This window comes from Oncorhynchus keta, chromosome 28, assembly GCF_023373465.1.
Source record: "Oncorhynchus keta strain PuntledgeMale-10-30-2019 chromosome 28, Oket_V2, whole genome shotgun sequence".
NCBI classification, from domain to species: Eukaryota; Metazoa; Chordata; class Actinopteri; order Salmoniformes; family Salmonidae; genus Oncorhynchus; species Oncorhynchus keta.
In genome coordinates, this window is record NC_068448.1 from 68,812,172 (window position 1) to 68,829,946 (window position 17,775).

Consider the following 17,775-nt stretch of genomic DNA (forward strand, 5'->3'; position numbering starts at 1 on the left):
TGAGGGGGTGTAGCATTTACAGGTTGTTTTGTAGGGACATTGTAGGAGGGTGCACTGTAATACCCCACTACTGAGCCAAGCAGAGCTGAGCTGTGGCTATGGCCACTTTCCTTGGCCAAAACGTTGTTGAACGCTGCAGATAGAAAGGCCACAAATAGAATGATGTGATTCCTTATTCTACATGATTGTTCTACATAGCATACTTCTATCTCAACACGTCCTGCTGAACCCATCCACCATAATGGGGAACTGTGTTAGAAAGGACAATGTGGGGAACAAATCGGAGCCAGCACATTACAGTTTGGGTCTGTCCGATAGTGTGAAAAGGGAATAAGTTCACGTGACTGGGGTGGGGATGGACAGGACATGTTGGAGACCCACCTGGCTGGAGAGGGGGTCAGCCTGTGTGTGTTAGAAGGACACATTCGCTAGTGGTTGTACTGGGGATTCTGACCCTTAAACTCCCTCTCAAATGTATCATTGTACTGCAGCCATTCCTTCTTCCCCTGCCTCATATTCAGCGACCTGGCCAAGGCTTTCGACTCTTGTCAATCACCGTATTCTTATTGGCAGACTCAACAGCCTTAGTTTCTTTAATGACTGCCTCGCCTGGTTCACCAACTACTTCTCTGATAGAGTTCAGTGTGTCAAATCGGAGGGCCTGTTGTTCGGACCTCTGGAAGTCTCTATGGGGGTGCCACAGGGATCTAGGGCCGACTCTCTTCTCTGTATACATCAATGATGTCGCTCTTGCTGCTGGTGATTCTCTGAATCTACCTCTACGCAGACGACGCCATTCTGTATACTTCTGGCCCTTCATTGGACACTGTGTAAACTAACCTCCAGACGAGCTTCAATGCCATACAACTCTCTTTCCGTGGCCTCCAACTGCTCTTAAATGCTAGTAAAACTAAATGCATGCTCTTCAAACGATCACTGCCCGCACCTGCCTGCCCTTCCAGCATCACCACTCTGGACGGCTCTGACTTAGAATATGACTACAAATACCTAGGTGTCTGGTTAGACTGTAAACTCTCCTTCCAGATTCACATTAAGCATCTCCAATCCAAAATTAAATCTAGAATCGACATCCTATTTCGCAACAAAGCATACTTCACTCATGCCGCCAAACATACCCTCGTAAAACTGACCATCCTACCGATCCTCGACTTTGGCGATGTCATTTATAAAATAGCCTCCAACACTCTGCTCAGCAAATTGGATGCAGTCTATTAGAGCAGTCAGAGCAGCTCACAGATCACTGCACCTGTACATAGCCAATCTGTAAACAGCCTATCCAACTTATTTTGCTCCTTTGCACCCCAGTATCTCTACTTGCACATCTACCATTCCAGTGTTTAATTGCTATATTGTAATTACTTCGCCACCATGGCATATTTATTGCCTTAACTCACTTATCTTACCTCATTTGCACTCACTGTATTTAGGCTTTTTCCCCCTTTTTTTCCTACTGTATTATTGACTGTATGATTTGTTTATTCCATGTGTAACTCTGTGTTGTTGTATGTGTTGAACTGCTATGCTTTATCTTGGCCAGGTCGCAGTTGCAAATGAGAACTTGTTCTCAACTAGCCTACCTAGTTAAATAATATATATATATTTTTTTAAATCTCCTTTTCATTAACAGTGACTAAAGGGGAAGGCCAGAACAGTATCGAGATGCATGGTCTTGTCCCAATACTCGTAAATCATCTCCTACTATTGTCTCCTTTCCTCATTTAATTTCCTTCATGGTTGGAGACAAGCTAATTCTCCAGTCAATGGTAGAATACCTGGTTTTAAAAAGACAACAGTAGTTGACATCTTACCTGGCTAGTGAGTTTGGAGGCCACATTGGCATGCTCGATATCAAACCTTCCCAGGACATCATTGTAGATGTAATGCTTCGTTTTACTCCTATAGGCCACCTGTGAAACAGAGAAACAAGGTAAGCAAAGGTATACAGGCACACATATGCATGCACGCAGGCACTCAGACACATACAGAGATCAACAACAGACCACACAATCAAAACATGTCCCCAATATATGAAAAGGCTAACTTCGCTCTATTCTCTGCTACATACTGTTATGTACATGGGCCTCCCTCTAAATGATGCAGATTGTGTGTGTGTGAGAGAGAGAGAGAGCACAGCTGGCGACTGGGACTGTTGTTGTAGTGGTGGTGTTGAATGTTTTATGAATGTTACTACCCACACACACCCTCTCCTTCACACCACCAGCAAAGTTGTCTGTCCCACTGTAAACTAACTACCACTTTGAAGGCTTAATGAAGCCTTCATAAACCCTTACTTATTTCCCTCATTAAAATACAAATCAATTTATAACATTTTTGACATGCTTTTTTCTGGATTTTTTTGTTGTTATTCTGTCTCTCACTCTTCAAATAAACCTACCATTAAAATCATAGAGTGATCATTTCTTTGTCAGTGGGCAAACGTACAAAATCAGCAGGGGATCAAATACTTTTTTCCCTCACTGTAGATGCTACAGAAATTATTAACAAGCAAATACCTGTCGTGTCTTTGGCTATGCCAGATTAAGTGATATCACATGCTATTCTTTAAAATAATTTATCCGTAATCAATATTACCTGATTGAGCTAATCATGTAAATGTAATTAACTAGAGAGTCGGGGCACCACAAAATAATATTTATAGAGCTGTTATCTTCCGAATAAACTCTTAAAGACCTAGTAATATTTTACATCAATAGCAGTCAATATTAATCGTCACCTTAATTCAGTCTCATCTGAAAGTTGTAAATTCTTGGTTATCTTCACGAACCCTGGCTAACAAGTTGAATCAGCAATGCAAAATTGTGTTTAATTATTTCTTTACTAAATACCTAACTAATCACACAGAATTACACATACACATAATTAATCATAACTTGATTACAAATGACGTCATAAAGGAAAACGTCCCTAGCAGATATGACAGCTTGTTACACAAAAGAAAAGGGTCTGGGTTTGAGTGAAAGAGCGGGAAGACTGAGAACCAAAGGAAGAAGCTGTGCTATCGTAAATACAATATCTTATGCATTCTAAATTACCGCCCATTTGGAAAAGGAAAATGCAATAAATATTTACTCTGAGCTGCGCTTCAGTAGGTTGGTGGTAGATGGAAGGCCGTGTTGCCAAACCGAGTCCTTTGAAGAATGTCTCTGGTTGTCAATTGCATACATTGTAGTAACGTTATTGTGTGATAGACGGGATACTCTGTCTGTTCCTTCCTAACCCTCGTTTGCAGCTGCTATTGCTAACTCAACAGCCAGGAGGTATCACTTCTGTAGTGAATAATAGTTCAAAGTTCATACCATTCGCAACCAAAGCTCACGCTGATGTTAGCTTCGTTCTGTAGTTATTATCTGAACCATTCTGACATCGGACCGTCGTCCTCACATCCTCGGAACAGGAGGTTATATTGTCATCAAGGCTTTATATAGGAAGGGAGAAAAGGGGTGTTTCATAGTTTACAACCTGTCTCTTCACGTGGGCGGACCACTGAGTCGGACCTAATTCACTCATGAAAACCCAAATCTCACATTTTAGAAGCTAAAATCACATTTCATCCCATCACAAATAATTTAATATTCAAACATTTCAATTGAACAACAATTCCATGTGAATCCGATAACTCTGATGTGTAGACTTTCCACTGTAGAGTTTATGTCATCTTATCATTGATGAGAATGCCTCAGATGACAACCGAACTGACATCATATTCATTAAGTAAATCAAATCAAAATCAAATCAAATTTATTTATATAGCCCTTCGTACATCAGCTGATATCTCAAAGTGCTGTACAGAACCAGCCTAAAACCCCAAACAGCAAACAATGCAGGTGTAAAAGCACGGTGGCTAGGAAAACTCCCTAGAAAGGCCAAAACCTAGGAAGAAACCTAGAGAGGAACCGGGCTATGTGGGGTGGCCAGTCCTCTTCTGGCTGTGCCGGGTAGAGATTATAACAGAACATGACCAAGATGTTCAAATGTTCATAAATGACCAGCATGGTCGAATAATAATAAGGCAGAACAGTTGAAACTGGAGCAGCAGCAGTCAGGTGGAATGGGGACAGCAAGGAGCCATCATGTCAGGTAGTCCTGGGGCACTGTCCTAGGGCTCAGGTCCTCCGAGAGAGAGAGAAAGAAAGAGAGAATTAGAGAGAGCATATGTGGGGTGGCCAGTCCTCTTTTGGCTGTGCCGGGTGGAGATTATAACAGAACGTGGCCAAGATGTTCAAATGTTCATAAATGACCCAGCATGGTTGAATAATAGTAAGGCAGAACAGTTGAAACTGGAGCAGGAGCATGGCCAGGTGGACTGGGGACAGCAAGGAGTCCTCATGTCAGGTAGTCCTGGGACATGGTCCTAGGGCCCAGGCCAGTTAAAACTGGAGCAGCAGCATGGCCAGGTGGACTGGGGACAGCAAGGAGTCATCATGTCAGGTAGTCCTGGGGCATGGTCCTAGGGCTCAGGTCCTCCGAGAGAGAGAAAGAAAGAGAGAAGGAGAGAATTAGAGAACGCACACTTAGATTCACACAGGACACCGAATAGGACAGGAGAAGTACTCCAGATATAACAAACTGACCCTAGCCCCCCGACACATAAACTACTGCAGCATAAATACTGGAGGCTGAGACAGGAGGGGTCAGGAGACACTGTGGCCCCATCCGAGGACACCCCGGACAGGGCCAAACAGGAAGGATATAACCCCACCCACTTTGCCAAAGCACAGCCCCCACACCACTAGAGGGATATCTTCAACCACCAACTCACCATCCTGAGACAAGGCCGAGTATAGCCCACAAAGATCTCCGCCACGGTACAACCCAAGGGGGGCAACCCAGACAGGCCGACCACAACAGTGAATCAACCCACCCAGGTGACGCACCCCCAGGGACGGCACGAGAGAGCCCCAGCAAGCCAGTGACTCAGCCCCGTAACAGGGTTAGAGGCAGAGAATCCCAGTGGAAAGAGGGGAACCGGCCAGGCAGAGACAGCAAGGGCGGTTCGTTGCTCCAGAGCCTTTCCATTCACCTTCCCACTCCTGGGCCAGACTACACTCAATCATATGACCCACTGAAGAGATGAGTCTTCAGTAAAGACTTAAAGGTTGAGACCGAGTTTGCGTCTCTGACATGGGTAGGCAGACCGTTCCATAAAAATGGAGCTCTATAGGAGAAAGCCCTGCCTCCAGCTGTTTGCTTAGAAATTCTAGGGACAATTAGGAGGCCTGCGTCTTGTGACCGTAGCGTACGTGTAGGTATGTACGGCAGGACCAAATCAGAGAGGTAGGTAGGAGCAAGCCCATGTAATGCTTTGTAGGTTAGCAGTAAAACCTTGAAATCAGCCCTTGCTTTGACAGGAAGCCAGTGTAGAGAGGCTAGCACTGGAGTAATATGATCAAATTTTTTGGTTCTAGTCAGGATTCTAGCAGCCGTATTTAGCACTAACTGAAGTTTATTTAGTGCTTTATCCGGGTAGCCGGAAAATAGAGCATTGCAGTAGTCTAACCTAGAAGTGACAAAAGCATGGATTAATTTTTCTGCATCATTTTTGGACAGAAAGTTTCTGATTTTTGCAATGTTACGTAGATGGAAAAAAGCTGTCCTCGAAATGGTCTTGATATGTTCTTCAAAAGAGAGATCAGGGTCCAGAGTAACGCCGAGGTCCTTCACAGTTTTATTTGAGACGACTGTACAACCATTAAGATTAATTGTCAGATTCAACAGAAGATCTCTTTGTTTCTTGGGACCTAGAACAAGCATCTCTGTTTTGTCCGAGTTTAATAGTAGAAAGTTTGCAGCCATCCACTTCCTTATGTCTGAAACACATGCTTCTAGCGAGGGCAATTTTGGGGCTTCACCATGTTTCATTGAAATGTACAGCTGTGTGTCATCCGCATAGCAGTGAAAGTTTACATTATGTTTTCGAATAACATCCCCAAGAGGTAAAATATATAGTGAAAACAATAGTGGTCCTAAAACAGAACCTTGAGGAACACCGAAATGTACAGTTGATTTGTCAGAGGACAAACCATTCACAGAGACAAACTGATATCTTTCCGACAGATAAGACCTAAACCAGGCCAGAACATGTCCGTGTAGACCAATTTGGGTTTCCAATCTCTCCAAAAGAATGTGGTGATCGATGGTATCAAAAGCAGCACTAAGGTCTAGGAGCACGAGGACAGATGCAGAGCTCGGTCCGATGCCATTAAAATGTCATTTACCACCTTCACAAGTGCCGTCTCAGTGCTATGATGGGGTCTAAAACCAGACTGAAGCATTTCGTATACATTGTTTGTCTTCAGGAAGGCAGTGAGTTGCTGCGCAACAGCCTTCTCTAAAATCTTTGAGAGGAATGGAAGATTCGATATAGGCCGATAGTTTTTTATATTTTCTGGGTCAAGGTTTGGCTTTTTCAAGAGAGGCTTTATTACTGCCACTTTTAGTGAGTTTGGTACACATCCAGTGGATAGAGAGCCGTTTATTATGTTCAACATAGGAGGGCCAAGCACAGGAAGCAGCTCTTTCAGTAGTTTAGTTGGAATAGGGTCCAGTATACAGCTTGAAGGTTTAGAGGCCATGATTATTTTCATCATTGTGTCAAGAGATATAGTACTAAAACACTTGAGCGTCTCTCTTGATCCTAGGTCCTGGCAGAGTTGTGCAGACTCAGGACAACTGAGGTTTGGAGGAATACGCAGGTTTAAAGAGGAGTCCGTAATTTGCTTTCTAATAATCATAATCTTTTCCTCAAAGAAGTTCATGAATTTATCACTGCTAAAGTGAAAGTCATCCTCTCTTGGGGAATGCTGCTTTTTAGTTAGCTTTGCCACAGTATCAAAAAGGAATTTCGGATTGTTCTTATTTTCCTCAATTAAGTTAGAAAAATAGGACGATCGAGCAGCAGTAAGGGCTCTTCGGTACTGCAGGGTACCGTCCTTCCAAGCTAGTCGGAAGACTTCCAGTTTGGTGTGGCGCCATTTCCGTTCCAATTTTCTGGAAGCTTGCTTCAGAGCTCGGGTATTTTCTGTGTACCAGGGAGCTAGTTTCTTATGAGACATTTTTTTAGTTTTTAGGGGTGCAACTGCATCTAGGGTATTGCGCAAGGTTAAATTGAGATCCTCAGTTAGGTGGTTAACGGATTTTTGTCCTCTGGCGTCCTTGGGTAGGCAGAGGGAGTCTGGAAGGGCATCAAGGAATCTTTGTGTTGTCTGTGAATTTATAGCACGACTTTTGATGTTCCTTGGTTGGGGTCTGAGCAGATTATTTGTTGCAATTGCAAACGTAATAAAATGGTGGTCCGATAGTCCAGGATTATGAGGAAAAACATTAAGATCCACAACATTTATTCCATGGGACAAAACTAGGTCCAGCGTATGACTGTGACAGTGAGTGGGTCCAGAGACATGTTGGACAAAACCCACTGAGTCGATGATGGCTCCAAAAGCCTTTTGGAGTGGGTCTGTGGACTTTTCCATGTGAATATTAAAGTCACCAAAGATTAGAATATTATCTGCAATGACTACACGGTCTGATAGGAATTCAGGGAACTCAGTGAGAAACGCTGTATATGGCCCAGGAGGCCTGTAAACAGTAGCTATAAAAAGTGATTGAGTAGGCTGCATAGATTTCATGACTAGAAGCTCAAAAGACGAAAAACGTCATTTTTTTTTTGTAAATTGAAATTTGCTATCGTAAATGTTAGCAACACCTCCGCCTTTGCGGGATGCACGGGGGATATGGTCACTAGTGTAGCCAGGAGGTGAGGCCTCATTTAACACAGTAAATTCATCAGGCTTAAGCCATGTTTCAGTCAGGCCAATCACATCAAGATTATGATCAGTGATTAGTTCATTGACTATAATTGCCTTTGAAGTAAGGGATCTAACATTAAGTAGCCCTATTTTGAGATGTGAGGTATCATGATCTCTTTCAGTAATGACAGGAATGGAGGTGGTCTTTATCCTAGTGAGATTGCTAAGGCGAACACCGCCATGTTTAGTTTTGCCCAACCTAGGTCGAGGCACAGACACGGTCTCAATGGTGATAGCTGAGCTGACTACACTGACTATGCTAGTGGCAGACTCCACTATGCTGGCAGGCTGGCTAATAGCCTGCTGCCTGGCCTGCACCCTATTTCATTGTGGAGCTAGAGGAGTTAGAGCCCTGTCTATGTTGGCAGATAAGATGAGAGCACCCCTCCAGCTAGGATGGAGTCCGTCACTCCTCAGCAGGTCAGGCTTGGTCCTGTTTGTGGGTGAGTCCCAGAAAGAGGGCCAATTATCTACAAATTCTATCTTTTGGGAGGGGCAGAAAACAGTTTTCAACCAGCGATTGAGTTGTGAGACTCTGCTGTAGAGCTCATCACTCCCCTAACTGGGAGGGGCCAGAGACAATTACTCGATGCCGACACATCTTTCTAGCTGATATGCACGCAGAAGCTATGTTGCGCTTGGTGATCTCTGACTGTTTCATCCTAACATCGTTGGTGCCGACGTGGATAACAATATCTCTATACTCTCTACACTCGCCAGTTTTAGCTTTAGCCAGCACCATCTTCAGATTAGCCTTAACGTCGGTAGCCCTGCCCCGGGTAAACAGTGTATGATCGCTGGATGATTCGCTTTAAGTCTAATACTGCGGGTAATGGAGTCGCCAATGACTAGAGTTTTCAATTTGTCAGAGCTAATGGTGGGAAGCTTCGGCGTCTCAGACCCCGTAACGGGAGGAGTAGAGACCAGAGAAGACTCGGCCTCTGACACCGACCCGCTGCTTAATGGGGAGAACCGGTTGAAAGTTTCTGTCTGCTGAATGAGCGACACCGGTTGAGCGTTCCTACAGCATTTCCTTCCAGAAACCGTGAGAAAGTTGTCCGGCTGCGGGGACTGTGCCAGGGATTTATACTACTATCTGTACTTACTGGTGGCACAGACGCTGTTTCATCCTTTCCTACACTGAAATTACCCTTGCCTAACGATTGCGTCTGAAGCTGGGCTTGCAGTACAGCTATCCTCGCCGTAAGGCGAGCACAGCGGCTGCAATTAGAAGGCATCATGTTAATGTTACTACTTAGCTTCGGCTGTTGGAGGTCCTGACGAATCGTGTCCAGATAAAGCGTCCGGAGTGAAAAAGTTGAGGAAAAAGTAAATAAATATATGAACGGTAATTAAAAAGTGAAACCCGTAAAGTTGTCAGGTAGCAAAATAGGTTGGCAACAAACGCACAGCAATTCGAAAACAAGCCTGCAAGTTGTGACCGGAAATGACGTAGTTGGTGAACCCTGCAGTACCACTGCATATGTTCAATTGGTCGGATTACCAGAATATAGTTAATTTCCCCCCACCTTCTGATGTTCCCAGAATCTCTATGTTAACCAAGGTGTTTGCAAATGTAACATCAGTAGGGTAGAGAGAGGAAAAAGGGGGGAAGAGGTATTTATGACTGTCATAAACCTACCCCCAGGCCAATGTCATGACATACCTTATGCTATATAAAGGGTGCTGAAAAGGTTGAAACATAACATGTAAGGATGGTTTCAGGGAGTTGTGCGTACAAGCAGATGGACAGTTCCTGCGTGTCACTTTTGTAATTTTGCTAAAGTTTTGCAAAACCCCCCACAAAATGAAGTGTTTTTTCAATATGAAAATCAAGATGAGTGAATTCAAAGAGACAAATTATTCCTATAGTAACATATTCTAAATGAATAACTACACACCAGTGGAGGCTGCTGAGGGGAGGACGGCTCAAAATAATGGCTGGAACGGAGCAAATGGAATGGCATCAAACACATGGAAACCATGTTTAATGTATTTGATACCCTTCCACCATTCTGCTCCAGTCATTACCTCAAGCCCTTCCTCCCTAATTAAGGTGCCACCAATGTCTTTGAAAATAAAAGAGAGCCACACACTCTAGGAGCTCAGATGCAAAAATGTAATTACCAACATTTTGACAGTCAAGCTGTCTTTACCAAGGTATAATCACAAACACAGAGTGTTTGAGTGTACCAATTGGTCTCTGTGATTTCTGCCCCGCGAGAATACGACGAGACTATCATCGGATTTTAGAATGTGCCAATGTTTGTGAAAAATTCCCTTAATTTGTTCAGGACGCTTTGAAAAGCGGATAGTTAGAACACAGGAATGCGTCTTTTTGCGAGACTGACCTTGAAAAAGGTCATGTCTAGTTTTGTTTTGAATTTTCTCAATGGCAATATTAATCTGATCATTTTTGTAGCACCTCTCCCTGAACTTTCTTTGCGTCTCAGCCATATTTCTGTCGAAATCTGATTGTTTTTTGCAAATTCTTTTGATTCAACAGAATTGGCTGTAGGGCAAACTATTTTTCAAGGTAAGAGGGTGACAACTATCAGCTCTCAACAAACTGTTACGATCAGTAGGCTTCCTGTAAAGATCATTATCTTCACACAAGATCAGAAGATCAAGAAAACTGATTTGACATGTATCAGATTGCATAGTAAATCTCAAATGATCAGAACAGGAGTTAAGAAAAGTATGGAACGCCTGGAGCTGTTTTGCATCACCCCTCTATAGAACAAAAATATCATCAATATACCGTTTCCAAATAATGATGTTAGGCAAGAAAACATTTTTGAGAGGATTGAAAACTGTTTCTCCATATAACCCACATACAAATGAGCATAGTTAGGAGCTATGGGGATCCCATAGCAGTACCCTTCGTCTGAATAAAGAAATAATTTAGAAACATGAAATAGTTATGTGTGAGTACTATTTCAGCCAATGTTATAATGCATGCACTGGAAGGTAGTTCATTAGGGTCACGTTGCAGAAGAAAATGTTCCATAGCTTCAATACCGCCCTTGTGTGTCCTGACACACATGCACACGCTCACACACACACTGATGTCAACATAATGAGATATTGTTTGAGCTATACAGTAGATGGAGTACTTTATGACATAGACAAAGTGTGGAAGAGGTATATTGTAGACCGGTCAAAGTCAAACTAAATTAATCTGAGCAGAACACCTCACTTCAGAATTGTGATTGCTGCTTGGCAAATTGTGTGTTCGCTGTTTCTGGCAGCAAGGAATAAAGGTTACTGGAAAGCTTTCCTTTTACCGTCCTCTGTGTATTTCACCTGAAAAGGACATCTCTTTGATTTCTGTGGATCCAGGTAATGTGTCTTTTAAATTGTCATTTTTTGCAAAAGGTTTGGTGGCATAAATTTGTCATGCTGCCTTACCTCACTGTAAATATCCCAGTGCTCCTGCGTTGTCTTGGCTGTATGCTTAGGGTTGCTGTCCTATTGGAAGGTGAACCTTCGCCCCAGTCTGAGGTCCTGAGTGCTCTGGAGCAGGTTTTCATCAAGGATCTCTCTGTACTTTGCTCCGAGATTCATTTCCCTCGATCCTGACTAGTCTCAGAGTCCCTGACGCTGAAAAACATCCCCAAAGCATGATGCTGCCACCACCATGCTTCACCGTAGGGATGGTACCTGGTTTCCTCCAGATGTGACGCTTGGAATTCAGGCCAAAGAGTTCAATCTTGGTTTCATCAGTCTAGAGAATCTTATTTCTCATGGTCTGAGAGTCTTTAGGTGCCTTTTTGGCAAACTCTAAGCGGGCTGTCATGTACCTTTTACTGAGGCGTGGCTTATGTCTGCACACTCTACCATAAAGGCCAGATTGGTGGAGTGCTGCAGAGATGGTTGTCCTTCTGGAAGGTTTTCCCATCACCACAGATGAACTCTAGAGCTCTGTCAGAGTAACCATCGGGTTCCCTGACTAAGGCCTTCTCCCCCGATTGCTCAGTTTGGCTGGTCGGTGAGCTCTAGGAAGAGTCTTTATGGTTCCAAACCTGATGGAGGCCACTGTGTTCTTGGGGACCTTCAATGCTGCAGAAATGTTTTGGTACCCTTCCCCAGATCTGTGCCTCGACACAATCATGTCTCGGAGCGCTAGGGAAAATTCCTTTGACTTCATGGCTTGGTTCTTGCTCTGACATGAACTGTCAACTGAGGGACCTTATATAGACAGGTGTGTGCCTTTCCAAATCATGTCCAATCAATTGAATTTACCACAGGTGGACTCCAATCAAATTGTATAAACATCTCAAGGATGATCAATGGAAACAGGATGCACCTATTATTTTTGTAATACATTTTAGAATAAGGCTGTAACGTAACAAAATGTGGAAAAGGGGTCTGAATACCTTACGAATACACATCATATGAAAACAGATCCTGTTAATCCTGACTGTGTGTGTGTGTGTGTGTGTGTGTGTGTGTGTGTGTGTGTGTGTGTGTGTGTGTGCGTGCGTGCGTGCGTGCGTGCATGCGTGCGTGCGTGCGTGCGTGCGTATGACTCACCACGCTCTGTAGCTGGGAGGCCTCTTTGGCGTGCTGAGTCTCCAAAGTCTCTGGAAGCTTTGAGTAGAGAGGAGTGGAGAACCGCTGCTTCCCTGCCTCCTTGTACTTGGCCTGCCGCCCACGCCCATGCCCACACCCACACAAACACAAAACCAGTAGAGTTGAAAATGCAACGGAAGTTTTTAAATATTCACATGAAAATCTGTCACCAAATGGATGGAAACCTACAGTCGTGGCCCAAAGTTTTGAGAATGACGCAAATATACATTTTCAAAGTCTGCTGCCTCAGTTAGTATGATGGAAATTTGCATATACTCCAGAATGTTATGAAGAGTGATCAGATGAATTGCCAAGTCCCTCTTTGCCATGCAAATGAACTGAATCCCCCCCAAAAATTTCCACTGCATTTCAGCCCTGCCACAAAAGGACCAGCTGACATCATGTCAGTGATTCTCTCATTAACACAGGTGTGAGTGTTGACAAGGACAAGGCTGGAGATCACTCTGTCATGCTGATTGAGTTCGAATAACAGACTGGAAGCTTCAAAAGGAGGGTGGTGCTTGGAATCAATGTTCTTCCTCTGTCAGCCGTGGTTACCTGCATGGAAACACATGCAGTCATCATTGCTTTGCACAAAAAGGGCTTCACCAGCAAGGATATTGCTGCCAGTAAGATTGCACCTAAATCAACCATTTATCGGATCATCAAGAACTTCAAGGAGAGCGGTTCAATTGTTGTGAATAAGGCTTCAGGGCGCCCAAGAAAGTACAGCAAGCGCCAGGACCATCTCCTAAAGTTGAATCAGCTGAGGGATCGGGGCACCACCAGTACAGAGCTTGCTCAGGAATGGCAGCAGGCATGTGTGAGTGCATCTGCACGCACAGTGAGGCGAAGACTTTTGGAGGATGGCCTGGTGTCAAGAAGGGCAGCAAAGAAGCCACTTCTCTCCAAGAAAAACATCAGGGACAGACTGCAAAAGGTACAGCGATTGGACTGCTGAGGACTGGGGTAAAGTCATTTTCTCTGATGAATTAACTTTCTGATTGTTTGGGGCATCCGGAAAAAAGCTTGTCCGGAGAAGACAAGGTGAGCGCTACCATCAGTCCTGTGTCATGCCAACAGTAAAGCATCCTGAGACCATTCATGTGTGGGGTTGCTTCTCAGCCAAGGGAGTGGGCTCACTTACAATTTTTCCTAAGAACACAGCCATGAATAAAGAATGGTACCAACACATTCTCCGAAAGCAACTTCTCCCAACCATCCAGGAACGGTTTAGTGACGAACAATGCCTTTTCCAGCATGATGGAGCACCTTGCCATAAGGCAAAAGTGATAACTAAGTGGCTCGGGGAACAAAACATCGATATTTTGGGTCCATGGCATGGAAACTCCCCAGACCTCAATCCCATTGAGAACTTGTAGTCAATCCTCAAGAGGCGGGTAGACAATCAAAACCCCACAAATTCTGACAAACTCCAAGCATTGATTATGCAAGAATGGGCTGCCATCAGTCAGGATGTGGCCCAGAAGTTAATTGACAGCATGTCAGGGCGGATTGCAGAGGTCTTGAAAAAGAAGGGTCAACACTACAAATATTGACTCTTTGCATCAACTTCATGTAATTGTCAATAAAAGCCTTTGACGCTTATGAAATACTCGTAATTATACTTCAGTATTCCATAGTAACGTCTGACAAAAATATCTAAAGACACTGAAGCAGCAAACGTTGTGGAAATGAATATTTGTGTCATTCTCAAAACCTTTGGCCACGGCTGTACAGTAGCTGTTGACATCAATGCATGACTACAGAAAATAAGTAGAAGTTAGGGTTCACATCCAAGCTCTTATTTCATTAGCGGCGCTACTGATGAAACAGAGATGTCCTTTCAGTGTGATGAGTGGTGGTCAGCGCTGTAGGGCTACTGTATTGTACCTGGCTCTGGAGCTGGGAGACCGCTTGGCATGTTGGGTCTCCAGAGTCTTTTGCATCACAGAGTAGAGAGACCTTGCCTTCTTCTTCACTGCCTTCTTGTACTTCGTCTGAAAGACAATTATTGAAACCAATGTAGGGATTCAAACCAACACAGATAAATTACATAAACTACGATTGACTTCAGTCCGTATCAGAGGTGTAAACATCTTAACAGTGTAAAAATCTGTAAGCTGCTTGTCTCGCTAACATTGTCATTAAAGTAAGAACATGTGTGTGAACTGTGGGTGAACTATCCCCCAAAAGAGAATGGCATACCTGCTGCTCTTTTCACCTGACTTTGCAGTTCAGACACATTTCTGACAGATTGGGTATCCATGGTATCAGCTAGACCGGATGGGAGATATTTTTCTTCCCGCTCTCTTTGTACTTGGAGGGTAGAAGAAAAGACAATGAATACATCATGGATTTGGATACTTAATATTATAAACTGGGTGGTTCAAGCCCTGAATTCTGATTGGCTAAAAGCCATGGTATATCAGACCATGTACCACGTGTATGACAAAACGTTTATAATAGCAATAAGGCTGCTCGGGGGTTTGTGATAAATCGCCAAAATACCACGGCTAAGGGCTGTGTCCAGGCACTCCGCATCGCGTCGTGCATAAGGACAGGCCTTAGCTGTGCTATATTTGCCATATACCACACCTCCTCGGTCCTTATTGCTTAATTATACAAGCAAAAATGTGTCTGGCGTGTTTGGGGATACTGTCATATATTCATAAAGATTTTATAACTAGTCATATAAAACTTGCAATGTTCCCATTGGCATTAATATTCATGTCTCTGAGGAAAATTTGCACTCACCTTGCTCTGCGTCTCTGTGAGCTCTTGAGCTCTCTCTGTCTCCATCGTCTCAGGGAGTTGAGAGTAAGCCGAACCAGAGGAGACTTTCTCACCTTTGTACTTGAACTGTAAAGCAAAGAAATGGATGTGAGTTGAGGTCGTCCTCTGTGGTTCAGCAAACAAAGGAGAATAGGAGGAGTGCTGCACAACAACAGAAAGAGAAATCCAGAAATAAGTCATACCCAAATAAACTTCTGACAGTGGACTAATTCATGGTAAAAAAAGCTTTGGATCAGTCAGATAACAAAGGCAGAGATTTGCTTCATTTTAGAAAGCTCAGACTTTATTCCATTAGATGGACAGGTACACTGACGTTTAATACTGATGTAATGAATGTATTTGTCAGTAACGAAGCGTTTCCTCTGAATTACAGTGGGTATCATAAGTATTTTGTTACAAAATTGGGATTCTGTCATTTTTTGTCAACGATCTACACAAAATAATCTATAATGTCAAAATGTCAAAAACATTCTAACATTTCTTACAAATTAATTATACCTTGATATACCTTGATTAGATAAGTATTCACTCCCCTGAATCAATACATGTTAGAAATGATTTGGGTAAGTCTCTAAGAGCTTTGCACACCTGGATTATACAATATTTGCCATTATTCTTTTCAGAATGCTTCAAGCTCTGTCAAGGTGTTGGGGATCATGGCTAGACAGCAATTTTCAAGTGTTACCATGGATATTCAAGCAGATTTAAGTCAAAACTGTTACTTGGCCACTGAGGAACATTCACTGTCTTCTTGGTAAGCAACTCCAGTGTAGATTTGGCCTTGTGTTGTAGGTTTTTGTCCTGCTGAAAGGTCAATTCCCCACTCAGTGTCTGGTGTAAAGCAGACTGAAGCAGGTTTTCCTCTAGGATTTTTCCTGTACTTAGCTCCATCTTAGCTCCATCGCGTTTCATTTTATCCTGGAAACTCCAGTCTTTGCCGATGACAAGCATACCCATTTCATGACGCAGTCACCACCATGCATGAAAATAAGGAGGCAGTTACTCAGTGATGTGTTGTGTTGGATTTGACCCAACCATAAGGCTTTGCATTTAGGCCAAAAGGTTTATTCCTTTAATTGCCGTGTTTCCTTGTAGTATAACTTTAGTGCCTTGTTGCATACAGGATGCATGTTTTGGAATATTTTTTATTCCACTGTCATTTAGGTTAGTATTGTGGAGTAACTACAATGTTGTTAATCCATCCTCAGTTTTTCTCCCATCACGGCCATTGAAGTCTGTAGCTGTTTCAAAATCACCATCGGCCTCATGGTGACATCCCTGAGAAGTTTCATTCCTGTACTGTAGCTCAGTTCAGAAGGACGACTGTACCTTTGTTATGCTGAGGAATGTATTGTGTCTATTGCTTGCCCAGGTGACAATGTGCCAGGAAAAGGAGAGAGAGAGAGGAGAGAGAGAAGAGAGAAGAGAGAAGAGAGAGAGACAGAGAGACAGAGAGACAGAGAATTATGCCAACTCACCTCAGAGATGAAAGCGAGGATGTTCTTGGAATGCTGCAACTCTACATCAGGGATGAAGAGGTTCTGGACCTTTGGATTTCTCATAAACCTCCTTGTACTTCACCTACAGGATAGCAGGAGAGAGTTGTTATTTTGTCTTAGGCTCACCACCATCCACCTAGTTCGATGGACAACTTTATTATTTTAATAACATGGTGCCATGACAAACAGTAAAATACTGGTCAATACAAACATATTGTTTTCAACATAAGAGATATCTACACAGGCCAGAAGAAAGGCTGCTTTTCTCCTAACCCTTGACAGGTGCCTACGATCCATTACTGGACCCTGCAGTGAAACCTGCCACAACCTCTCACAATAACAACAAGATGTATGTATCAGAGAACACAAGAGGATAAATCTACATCTCATTACTGGACCCTGCAGTGAAACCTGCCACAACCTCTCACAATAACAACAAGATGTATGTATCAGAGAACACAAGAGGATAAATCTACATCTCATTACTGGACCCTGCAGTGAAACCTGCCACAACCTCTCACAATAACAACAAGATGTATGTATCAGAGAACACAAGAGGATAAATCTACATCTCATTACTGGACCCTGCAGTGAAACCTGCCACAACCTCTCACAATAACAACAAGATGTATGTATCAGAGAACACAAGAGGATAAATCTACATCTCATTACTGGACTCTGCAGTGAAACCTGCCACAACCTCTCACAATAACAACAAGATGTATGTATCAGAGAACACAAGAGGATAAATCTACATCTCATTACTGGACTCTGCAGTGAAACCTGCCACAACCTCACAATAACAACAAGATGTATGTATCAGAGAACACAAGAGGATAACACACAAGACTCTGTATGTATCAGAGAACACAAGAGGATAAATCTACATCTCATTAACAGTGAAACCTGCCACAACCTCTCACAATAACAACAAGATGTATGTATCAGAGAACACAAGAGGATAAATCTACATCTCATTACTGGACTCTGCAGTGAAACCTGCCACAACCTCTCACAATAACAACAAGATGTATGTATCAGAGAACACAAGAGGATAA

At 43.2% G+C, this 17,775-nt stretch overlaps 2 protein-coding genes across 5 annotated transcripts in view; both read right to left on the reverse strand.

Annotated features, from left to right (window-relative positions):
* Positions 1-17,775, reverse strand: part of LOC118371119 (LIM zinc-binding domain-containing Nebulette-like) — an 80,164-nt gene that overhangs the window by 9,774 nt on the left and 52,615 nt on the right. The window lies entirely within an intron of this gene.
* The window catches only part of LOC118371120 (nebulette-like), a 34,001-nt gene that overhangs the window by 5,587 nt on the left and 10,639 nt on the right, over positions 1-17,775 (reverse strand). For all 4 annotated transcript variants that reach the window (XR_008083913.1, XR_008083914.1, XM_035756442.2 and 1 more), the window contains 6 exons: positions 16,697-16,799; positions 15,180-15,284; positions 14,631-14,741; positions 14,316-14,422; positions 12,384-12,494; positions 1,830-1,928 (listed from right to left, as the gene is read on the reverse strand). Coding sequence is in view for 2 of the 4 variants with exons in the window: in XM_035756442.2 (XP_035612335.1) it covers positions 1,830-1,928; positions 12,384-12,494; positions 14,316-14,422; positions 14,631-14,691 (378 nt within the window). In the remaining 2 variants the exon portion in view is untranslated. The remainder of the gene's footprint in view (positions 1-1,829; positions 1,929-12,383; positions 12,495-14,315; positions 14,423-14,630; positions 14,742-15,179; positions 15,285-16,696; positions 16,800-17,775) is intronic.